Source organism: Vulpes lagopus, chromosome 10, assembly GCF_018345385.1.
Source record: "Vulpes lagopus strain Blue_001 chromosome 10, ASM1834538v1, whole genome shotgun sequence".
NCBI lineage: Eukaryota > Metazoa > Chordata > Mammalia > Carnivora > Canidae > Vulpes > Vulpes lagopus.
Window position 1 is genome coordinate 90,781,518 of NC_054833.1, and position 11,178 is coordinate 90,792,695.

At 53.8% G+C, this 11,178-nt stretch overlaps 1 protein-coding gene across 1 annotated transcript; it reads left to right on the top strand.

Annotated features, from left to right (window-relative positions):
• Nucleotides 1–7,233: 7,233 nt before the first annotated feature.
• SLC22A31 (solute carrier family 22 member 31) lies at nt 7,234–10,983 on the top strand. Its single transcript, XM_041772136.1, is given in 10 exon segments — nt 7,234–7,322; nt 8,231–8,334; nt 8,434–8,576; nt 8,875–8,895; nt 8,898–9,042; nt 9,230–9,375; nt 9,464–9,572; nt 9,705–9,919; nt 10,257–10,368; nt 10,630–10,983. Coding segments are annotated over 9 exon segments (1,260 nt in total). The 5' UTR covers nt 7,234–7,322; nt 8,231–8,275; the 3' UTR covers nt 10,940–10,983.
• The last annotated feature ends 195 nt before the right edge of the window (nt 10,984–11,178 follow it).

The following is an 11,178-nucleotide window of genomic DNA, read 5'->3' on the forward strand; positions in this document are numbered from 1 at the left end:
GCGGTTTAACGCCGCCTTCGGCTCAGAGCGTGATCTTGGAGACCCGGGATCGAGTCCCACGTCGGGCTCCCTGCGTGGAGCCTGCTTCTCCCTCTGCCTCTCTCTCTCTCTCTCTCTCTGCGTCTCTCATGAATAAATAAATACAATCTTTAAAAAAAAAAAGTGTACGGAAGATATCACAGAAGATCCAACAGGAGGCTCCAGGAATCCTTCCCTCCTTCTAAGTACCTCCTGAGTTGGCAGAAACTGTCTATTGTAGAAGTCTGGAGTCAGGAGAGTAAATTCACAGCAGATCTTGATGAAGAGGCTGGTGAATCTGGGTGAACTCAGCCTCTGTGCAGCAGCACCTACCGCCTCCCATCGGCGCCATGGGGGCAGCAGCCTGCACCCCTATGGGGGCTTGCTAGACAAGAGGGTGCACCAAGGACCCTTATCTCTGAATCCAGGGGTCCTGTGTTCGGATTGCTAGTCACTATTTTTGATCACTAAAGGGCCAGAAAAAAGGATAGCGGTCATGTTTTAACACTCCATGGGCTGAGGTGGCTTTCTGGAGATTTAAAGAGGTAGTATTTGTTTTCTATTGGTGGTAGTCTCCTCCCCCCCACCCCCATTTGGGGAGCCGGACGATGAAGGGGACCTTTGTCAGGTCACTGGCTGACTGCAGAGGTAATAGCAACTGTAGCGGCTACACAAAAACAAGGAATACATACACACTTGGCAGAAATCACAAATGAGTAAATCCAGCTTTCAAGATTTAACAGTCCTTAATGACTCCTGGGAGGCTCCGTCGGTGAAGCATCGACTCTTGATTTTGGCTCAGGTCATGATCTCAGGGTCGTGGGATCAAGCCTCATGTCAGACTCCACAGTGGGCGTGGAGCTGCCTAAGACCTTCTCTCTCCCTCTCCCTCTGCCCCTCCTTCCCCTGTGCTCCCTCTTAAAAAAAAAAAAAAAGCAATCCTTCAAAAATAAGTAAATATGATTTCCAGAGTTCCACTTCTCAACAAACAAAATTATAAAACAGCAAGAAATAGGAAAATACATCTCATTAAGGGGAAATTTTGGGATGCCTGGGTGGCTCAGCAGTTGGGCATCTGCCTTTGGCTCCGGGCGTGATCCCAATTCCAGGATCGAGTCCCCCATCAGGCTCCCTGAGGGGAGCCTGCTTCTCCCTCTGTGTCTCTGCCTCTCTCTCTCTCTCTCTGTCTCTCATGAATAAATAAACAAATCTTTTTAAAAAGGGTGAAATTTTATTTATTTATCTATCTATCTATCTATCTATCTATCTATCTATCTATCTATCTATTTGAGATGGAGAGAGGGGGCAGCTAGAGGGAGAGAGAATCCCAACCAGGCTCCTCTGCCCGACTAGGGGCTCAATCCCACAACCCTGAGATCATGATCTGAGTTGAAATTAAGAATCAGACACTTAAGTAACTGAGCCACCCAGGCACGTCTATTCTGTGTGGTTTTAACTCTTCTTTTCCTACAGTATCTCATAAGTAAGTGTATGAAATCATTACAAATCTATGTTAAGACCACACAAGATACAGAAATACACTGTACGATAATATAAAGGAGACACAGACGCATGTAGGACAAGTGCTTGTATACTTTGGAACCTCATGGATATTATTCATACTAGTGTGTTCTATGTCCAGCCTCGGTCATCATAAGATGTTAACTGCAATCCCTGAGGTAACCACAAACAAGTAACCAAAAACACAGAGAAATAGAAATAAGAAGGGAATTAAGAGAGTATATATTTTTAAAGATTTTGTTTATTTGAGCAAGCATGAGTGGTGAGGAAGGGCAGAGTGAGAGGGAGGAGCAGGTTTCCCGCTGAGCAGGGAGCCCCATGAGGAGCTCGATCCCAGGACCCCAGGATGATGACCTGAGCCCAAGGCAGACACTTCGCCGACTAGACCACCCAGGCGCCTCAAGATAAAATATTTTAAAAGACAGACAGTAATGGAGGAGCTGAGGAACATGAACAAACATCTGAGACTGAAAATAAGCAGAAGTAAATCCAAAAGAGAACCAGGGTGCTTATACAAGCATCAGACAAAATAGAATATAATTTAAAAACTGTCACAAGAATCAAAGGAAGACATTTATATTAATCTTAAAAGGTCAGCCCATCAAGGAGATATAACAATTATAAATATATAAACACCAAACAGCAGAACCCCCAAAATAGATGAACCAAAACCCAACAGAACGGGAGAAGCAGGCAGTTCAACAACAGTGGCGGGGAATTCTGCTTCCCCGTTTCCATAATGGGTTGAGCAACTAGATAGAAATTCGTTAAGGACGTAAAGGGCTAGAATGCCATAAGCTAACCAGCTCTCGCAGACATCTACAGAACATCTCACCCAACAGCAGCAGAATTCACATCTTCTCAAGCGCACGGGGAACATTCTCAAGGACAGATCACGGGTCAGGCCACACGACAAGCCCCCATAAGTTTAAGACTGAAATAATATAAATCTTCTCTGACCGCAATGAAATGAAGCTAGAAATAGTAACAGGAAGCAAAGTGGAAAATCCAAACACGCGCATGTGACAGAGGACACTTTTAAATAACCAGTGAGCCAAAAAAATAAATCACAAGATAAATTTTTAAAATACTTGAAGACTTTAGAAAAACAGTTACAGGATACAACAAATGCAGCGTGGGGGAAATTTATAGCTATAATTGCCTAGTGCATAAAACAAATTAACAAGCTCACTTTACACCTTAAGGAACAATAAAAGAAGAGCCAACTAACTCCAAAGCCAGTAGATGTGAAGAAATAAAGATCTGACGGCTGTGGGAATTAATAAAAGGAAACCCTAGTCTACAGTGGAGTCTGCCCGCAGGGGGCGCTCTCAACACCCAGCAGGACACTTTCGCCTTCCCTGTGGCTCCCACTTTACTACCCTAACTGGAGGAAGGAGGCTTCCCCCTCCACCAGCAACAGCTCAGCCAATGAGAAGCCACGACACTTCTACCTCCCATTTTCCTCCAATGGACTCTCAGTTTACAACAGCTCCTCCAATCCTTTCCTCAAGGAAGAGCCTCCAATGCTCTGTTCCCAGATCTGGGGAAGGCTTTGTCCTAGCTTGCTTGTCTTGGATTGCAAGTCTCTCCTACTCCAGAATAAAGCCATCTTTGCTGGTAAAATAACTGGCAATTTTACTTTTAAGGTTGAAAGAGGAGAGAAATGAAATAAAAAAAAAAAAAACAGAGAATCAACAAAACAAGCTGGTTGGACAATTCTTTATATAGGCTACAAAAAAAAATAAGATTCATATTACTAAAATTGGAAATGAATAAAAACATTACTGGATTTTACAGAAATAAAAAATAAGACATTACTGTGAACAATTAAATGCAAACATACTAGAAATCCTACAAAATGGACAAAGTCCTAGAAACATACAATTACTGAAACTGACCCAAGAAGAAATAGAAAATCTAAACATACCCTATACTAAGAGATTGAGTCAGTAATAAACAATATCAACATCCCACAAAAGGAAAGCCCAGGACCAGATGTCTTTGTAGATAAATTCTACCAAATATTAAAGAACTAGCATCAATCCATCCCAAACTCTCCCACATGACAGGAAAGAACACCCTGTAATTAATTCTGTGAGGCCAGCATAATCCCAATAACAAAGTCAGACAAAGACATCACAAGAAAAAAAAAGATAAATTAGTATCTTAAAAATATAGATGCAAATATTCTCAAGAAAATATTAACAAATACAATCCAGCAACATATTAAAATGATTAGACATCATCATCATGTGGGATTTAACCCAGGAATACAAGGATGGTTCAACATATAAAAATTAACGTAATATGCCACATTACTAGAAGAAAGGAAATAATTCAACATCATTTCATTTCATGATAAAAACACCTAAACTAAAAATGGAAAGAAAATATCTCAAAATAATAAAGGTCACTTTGGAAAAACCCAAAGCTAATATCATCCTCAGTAGTGAAAGAAAGCTCTCCTAAAATCAGAAAAAGACAAGGATGCTCATTTTCACCACTTCTGTTCAATATTATACCAGAAGTGCTGGCTGGAGCAATAGGCAGAAAAAGAAATAAAAGTATCTTAATTGTAGGTAACACTTACACGTAGAAAATCCTTTAAAAATCCACAAACACAACATCAGAGCTAATAAAGAAATTCAGGGGCGCCTGGGTGGTCAGTCCGTTAAACATCTGACTCTTGATTTCTGCTCAGGTCATGATCTCAGGGTCCAGAGTTCAGGGCCCTGGTTGGGCTTCATGCTGGCATGGAGGGAGGAAATGAAGGAAGGGAGGGAGGGAGGGAGGGAGGGAGGGAGGAAGGAAGGAAGGAAGGGAGGAAGGAAGGGAGGGAGGGAGGGAGAAATTTGGCAAAATTGTAGCATATAACATCAGTATTCTAAAAATCACTTGTATTTCTACACACTAGCAATGAACAATCTGAAAAGGAAACATAAAATAATTTCATGTACAATAGTATCAAAAAGAATAAAATACTTTAGAAATAAATATACTCAGGGAACTACAAGGCTTGTATACCCAAAACCACGAACACTTCTGAAAGAAATTAAAGATGACCTCAATAAATGGAAAGATATTTGGTGTTCAAGGATCAGGAGACTGAATATTGCTAAGATGGCAGTATTTCCAAATATCCCCAAAGCATTCTATAGATTCAATGCAAAACGCTACCAATATCCCATGACCTTTTGGACAAAAACAGAAAAAGTGATTGTAAAATTCATATGGAATTGCTAGTTTTCCCAAATAAAACAATCTTGAAAAGAAACAGAGTTGGAGGACTCACACTGTACATATTACAAAGCTACAGTTATCAAGAGAGTGAGGCACTGGCATGAGGACAAACATACAGACCTATGAATAGGATGGGGAGTCCAGACAATAACCATACAAGTGGTGTCTTCAAGGATGCCCACACAATTCAGTGGGGGAAAGAACAAGCGTTTAAACCAATGATGCTGGGCAAGCTAAGTGTCCACACGCAAAACAATGAGGCTGGACTCTCATCTAACACCACAGGCAGGGACGCCTGGGTGGCTCAGCAGTTGAGTGTCTGCCTTCTGCTCAGGGCATGATCTTGGGGTCCCAGGATCGAGTCCCACATCAGGCTCCCTGCATGGAGCCTGTTTCTCTCTCTGTCTCTGCCTCTGTCTCTGCCACCCCCCTCTGTCTCTCATGAATAAATAATTTTTCAAAACACACCATAGGCAAAAATTAAATTGGATCAAAACTCTAAATCTAAGAACTGAAATTGTAAAATGCTTAGAAGGCAGGAGCAAATATTCATAACCTTGATTTTAGTAATAGTTTCTTACATGACGCCAAAAGTATGAGCATGAAGAAAAAATTGAACTTTTTTTTTTTTTTGCATCAAAAGACGCAATAAGAAAGTAAAATGGCAACGTAGAGGATTAAAGGAAATATTTAAATATTTGTAAATCCTATATCCGATAAAAATCCTAAATCTGATAAAACCGATAAATCCGATATATCCGATAAAACAGAATATGTATAGAATACTTTAAAAATCACCAACAAAAAGGCAAGCAACGCAGGTAAAAATAGGCATGGGATCTGCAGCACAATTTCTCCAAAGAGGGATCCGGGGCCAGTAAGCACAGGAGATGGTTCATAGCAGCCGCCGCTGGGGAGCCGCACAGGGGGACGCCTCACCGCAACCCGGAGGGCTGTAGCCGCGAGACAGGCGGCGGCGGCGGCGAGAATGCTAATAACTCCTGGAGGAGTCACGCTGGCCGGCACACCTGCACCGGCGGACACACCTGCAGGGGGCGGGGCACCCAGAAGGCGGCGCCAGGTGCGCTGAAACGAGCGCACGCTGCAGCGACGGGTACACCTGCACCAAGTGGAGCACACCTGCACCGGGCTGGGAGCACCTGCACGGGTGACGCACGCGGCACTCCCTGCCCCCGACCGGGGCCGGAGTCCCAGCCCGAGGGCCCGCTCTGCAGGCGCCCCTGAGGGGCAGACGGGGCCTTGTCCCCCGCGGTGACCAGAACACTGTGAGCTTCGCATCACCAGGAACGTCTGTAAAGCCAGGGACGCTCCGACACGCGGAACGGTGCCCCGAAGCGTGTCTTCGCAAAACCCAGAAACGGGCCGGGGAACCCCGGCGTCCCGTGAACGTCACCTGTCCCCCAGCCACACCCAGACGCGAAGGTCAACGCCCCTTACCTGGAGTCTGCATAGGAGAACCCCGCCGCCACCAGAGCCTCCCGAGCCAGCCCACACCTTCCCCACAGCACACTCCGCCCCCGCGACCCCCGGCCCTCGCCCGGCAGCACACCTGAGCGCCCCCGGCCGCGCCCCGGCCACGCCCCGGCCACGCCCCGGCCGCGCCCCGGCCACGCCCCCGCACGAGGACGCCCCGGCCCTGCCCCGGCCACGCCCCCGCACGAGGACGCCCCGGCCCCGCCCCTTCTGCCCCAAGCCCCTCCCCCGACCCGGCCCCCGCACGGAGCAGCCCTGCCGGCCACGCCCCAGGGCCACTCCTGGCGTCCACCTGGCCGCGCTGGACGCCACCTCCGCCACCTCCGCCACCTCCGCCACCCCCGCGGCCTGGACGAGGGCGCCGTGGGCCTCCCCCGCCCAGGCCCCGCCCCCGCGCCCTTCCCTCGCTGACCCAGGTCGGCCGAGCGCACGGACGCCCGTGGAGCGGGAGCCCCTGGTGGCGCGCTCCGGCCGGGCCCCGCGTGTGCTGGCCGCCGCCTCGTGGCTGCCGTGCGTGGCCCTGGGGCTGGCGCTGGGCTCGGAGCCGCTGCTCACCGCGCCGCCCGCCCACCACTGCCGGCCGGACCTCGCGCTGCTGCCCCCCGCGCTGCGCGCCCTCCGCGGACCCGCGCTGCTGGCCGCCAGTGTCCCCCGCCTGGGCCCCTCGGGCGCCCTGAGCCCCTGCCTGCTGCTGCGCTACCCCAACGGGACCCGGCCCTGCACGCGCGGCTGGCACTACGCGCTGCCCGCCGGCCTACTGCGGAGCCCCGTGACCCAGGTGCAACCCCGACGCGCGAGCGCGCCCCTCCCCCGCCCCCCTCCCCCGCCCCCCTGTTTCTGTCCCCCTCCTCGCCTGCGCTGGGGCTGGGGGCTCTCTGCTGGGCTCGTGCTTGGGGGTCAGAGGATGTGGCAAAGGCCCGGGTAGGGCGGCCCCAGGCCTAAGGGCAGAGCCTACTGCCCGAGGACTGCCAGGGCCGGCAGGAAGAGGAGTTCCGCGGAAGGTATGAGCAGAGAGGGCCACCGCTTCAGTGCCGCCGACCTCTTGAGTAAGCTCTGGCTTTGGGCTATGTAGGTGTCGGGGTGGCTCCTGAGACAGGGCTTTGAGTCAAGGTAGCCAGTAGAGATCCATTTGGGAAACGGAGACCTTCCACCTGAGGGGTAACCGAGGGGCACGCAGGGGTCTGGGTGGGAAGAGATGGGGAGGGGGCCGTTGGAACCTCGCAGGCCGCTCTCCCTCTCATTGTGCCCTTGGGCTGGACCTGCCAGTTCTGCCCCTTCCTGGCCTCTGCCCCACAGCCTGACTGACCCAAGGTGCACAGGGTTGCTGCATCCCTGCCCAGAGCCCTGAAACTGGTTGGGGTGCTTTTCCTCCATCCCATTGTCTCTGCACCTGCCCTCTTGTTGGAGGACTGATTGGTCAGCAAGCCACCAGCTTTCACGAGCATTCGGTTTTTAACATAAACATACTCTGACCTAGTACCATTTAAGACAATATGTTAGATTTGGGGAGAAGGCGCAGAAACCAGGAAGGGAGGGTGGGGAAGTGCACAACTGAGATCAGGCGCCTCAGGAAGAGCAGGTGAGCACAGCCCTGCAGCTTCCTCTGGAAGTCATTCTTGAAGGAGTGAGGTGGGGGGGCAAGGCCTGGAGGCCCTGGGCACAGCTTAGCCCTGGGTCATCTGTGTGGGAGTGGGACCCTATCCAGAGAAATAGCAGACTTGGGTCTCCATGGGGTGTCCTGAGACCCCTGTCACCCCCTCTGGGGGCTCAGACCAGCACTTGTTCACATCGCAGCGTCAGATGTGAACCTTGAGCAAGTCCTTCCCCCATGCCTCAGTTCCCCCGTCTCCAGAGAGGACTTGACCTCTCCGGCCCTGGTAGCCTGACATTCTGGGAACTGCAGCAAGGGGAGGGTGGTCCTCCTCAGCCAACAGGTGATTGGCGTCCCCCACAGTGGAATCTCGTGTGTGAGGATGGCTGGAAGGTACCCCTGGAGGAGATGAGCCACCTCCTAGGCTGGCTGCTGGGCTGCGTCCTGCTGGGCATGGGCTGTGACTGGTGAGTCCTGCCCCAGCCGCGCTCCTGTCAAGGCTCCAGGGTCTGGCTAGATCCCCGAGCTGTCCTGCCCTCATCCGCACGTGTCCCCTGCTGCCCCAGGTTTGGACGTCGGGCTGTGTTCGTGGCCTCCCTGGTGCTGGGGGTCAGTGAGGCCCTGGCTGCCAGCTTTCCTGCCCTGCTGGCTCTGAGGCTGCTGCACGGGGGGGCCTTGGCAGGCTTTTCCCTTGCCCTCTATGTGGCTCGTGAGTACCACGGGGTGCTTCTGGGGCCAGCTCCTCGGGCCAGGCCTCCTCCTCAGCTCAGCTGCGGGGCCAGTCAGGTGGTGTGGGAGGCCCCTCTGGCACTCACTGAGGGCCCTTCTTGAGAGGGCGGGAGGGGCACTCTGTTCTGGGAGCTCTGCTGTCGGCCGGCATTTCCGGTCACTGGAGGAGGCAGTACCTGGGGTTGGCCTCAGACACCATAGGTTAGGGACTAGTCCCCCACAGCCCTGGACAGGGCGGCTCTCCCGAGGGGCCTCAGTCTCAGGCTGTTTCTGCCCAGGCTTGGAGCTGTGTGACCCCCCAACCGCCTGGTATTCTCCGTGGCAGCTGGCCTCTTCTCGGTGCTGGGCACTCTGCTGCTGCCGGGCCTAGCCCTGCTCGCACAGGACTGGCGCCTTCTGCAGGGGCTGAGCGCCCTGGTAACGGGGCTCTTGCTGCTCTTTTGGGGGTGAGTATGGTGGTAGGTAGTTCAGTAACACTTCCCCATGCACCTTTGTACAGCACCGGCATGTGGGTATGGGGCAGGAGAGCCATGGCTTGTCCTCACCCCCTGGGTCCTGGGAGGGGGCACTGGCCCCTGGCCCCTGCCGTCCTTGCACAGAGGACCCATGAGCATCTTCACCCCACACTTGCAGGTTCCCAGCCCTGTTCCCTGAGTCTCCCTGCTGGCTGCTAGCCACAGGACAGCCAGCCCGAGCCCGGAGGATCCTGTGGCATTTGGCGGAAGCTGGGGGTGAGGACCCCAAGGACAGCCCGGAGGAGGAGAGCTCCCTGGCTATAGGTAATGCTCCAGCCAGGAGAGGGGAGCACTGGGTCCTGGAGGAGGGTCAGCCCCTCATATGAGCCCCCTCCTGTCCCTGGAGCCACAGAACTGGACATGCTGGGTGCAGGGAGCCCTCAGCCCCAATACCACTCCATCCTGGAGCTCTGGCACACCTGTGTCGCCTGGAGAGATGGACTCATCCTGGGCTTCAGTTCGTGAGGACAGGAGGGCATGGGTGGGTGGGCTGACGGTGTCTGAGCCTTCCTCCCAGGGTGGGTCTTTGGTCTCTGGAGTCCCCTGTCCTGGTTGGGCCATCACTCTGCCCTCCCTCTCCCCCTTCCTCTCAGGCTGATCTGTGGGGGCATCAGAGCCAGCTTCCTGCACAGCCTGACCCCAAGGGAGCCCGCCTTCTACCAGCCCTACTTCCTGGGTGCTGGCCTGGAGGCCGTAGCCATCTTGTTGCTGCTGCTCATGGGGGACCGCTGGGGGCGACGCCCGGTCCTATTGCTGGGCACCCTGGTCATGGGCCTGGAATCCCTGCTGCTCCTTGCTGGGACCCAGTGTGAGTGTGGGGCCCTGCAGGCTGCGGAGGTCTGACTGGTGGTCGGGGGGGGACAGGTCCTGGGATTGGCCCCTTCCTGGGCCCCCAAGAGAGGCACAGAGTGCTGGGATAAAACTGTGCTGCTTACCCCATTCATGTCCCCACTGTGAAACCAGAGAAACTGACACCCAAAGAGTTAAAGTGCCCAGAGGCTCCTCTGGAAGGGGCTCCATATAAGGGTCTGGTTCAAGTCGGTGGCAGCTGAATGCCTGACCCCCTGTCCTCCCAGCACAGGGTGCAGTGTAGGGCTGGGAAACTAGGCCCCTGGGTAGTGTGGGAGCCTTCTCCTTGTCCCCAGACTTGCCAGGCTGGACTGTGGTGTCCCTCTCTGTCCTGGGCCTCCTGGCCTCCCAGGCCATGTCTGCACTCAGTAGCCTCTTAGCAGCAGAGGTGCTCCCCACCGTCATCAGGTAAGCTGCTGGCTGCCGGGCCAGCCCCCTTCCCAGCTTGGCCCATCACACCCAGGTGGCCTGGAGGACACTAGTCACAGAGGGGAGCAGGGGAGCAGAGGAGCAGAGTTCCCAGGGAAAAAAAGGTTTCTGATTTCCAGGTGGGGGAGGAGAACTTTTTTCCACACACACTTTAAAGTTTGGTCTCCCTGGAGCCCCGAGCCTTGCCCCCCTGTCCCGGGGCATCCCTGGCAAGCCCCCCAATGGCACCCTCTCCCATAGGGGGGCCGGGCTGGGCCTCGTGCTGGGGGCTGGCTTCCTGGGCCAGGCAGCTGCCCCCCTGGCCAACCTGCATGGCCGGCACGGCTTCTTCCTGCACCATGTAGTCTTCGTGTCCTTTGCCGTCCTTGCCCTGCTGTGCATCCTGCTGCTGCCTGAGAGCAGGGGCCACCCACTGCCTGCATCACTGCAGGACGCTGACCGCCTGTCCCTGCTCCACGGGGGCCACCCCTGCCGGGCTCCCCCGGACCACCTGCCACTGCTGCAAGCCTCCCGCCAGCTGGCAGGGACGCCACGGGTCCAGGAGGGCTGACCGGGAGCCAGGGCCATGGAGGGGGCTCCCCCACCCCCGCTGCAGCCGCTGCTCCTCAGGGAGCACCCACCACTCACTGTGGAAGATAAAAGCATCCATGGAACTTGGTGTCCTCACTGCTGCTTCCCTCAGGCCGCACCCCCGGGGCCCACCCCGAGCCAGGGCATCCACAGCCTGGCCACCATTCCCAGCCCATGGGGTCAGGCCACCACAGCAGACAGTAGTGGGAGGAGCTGGGC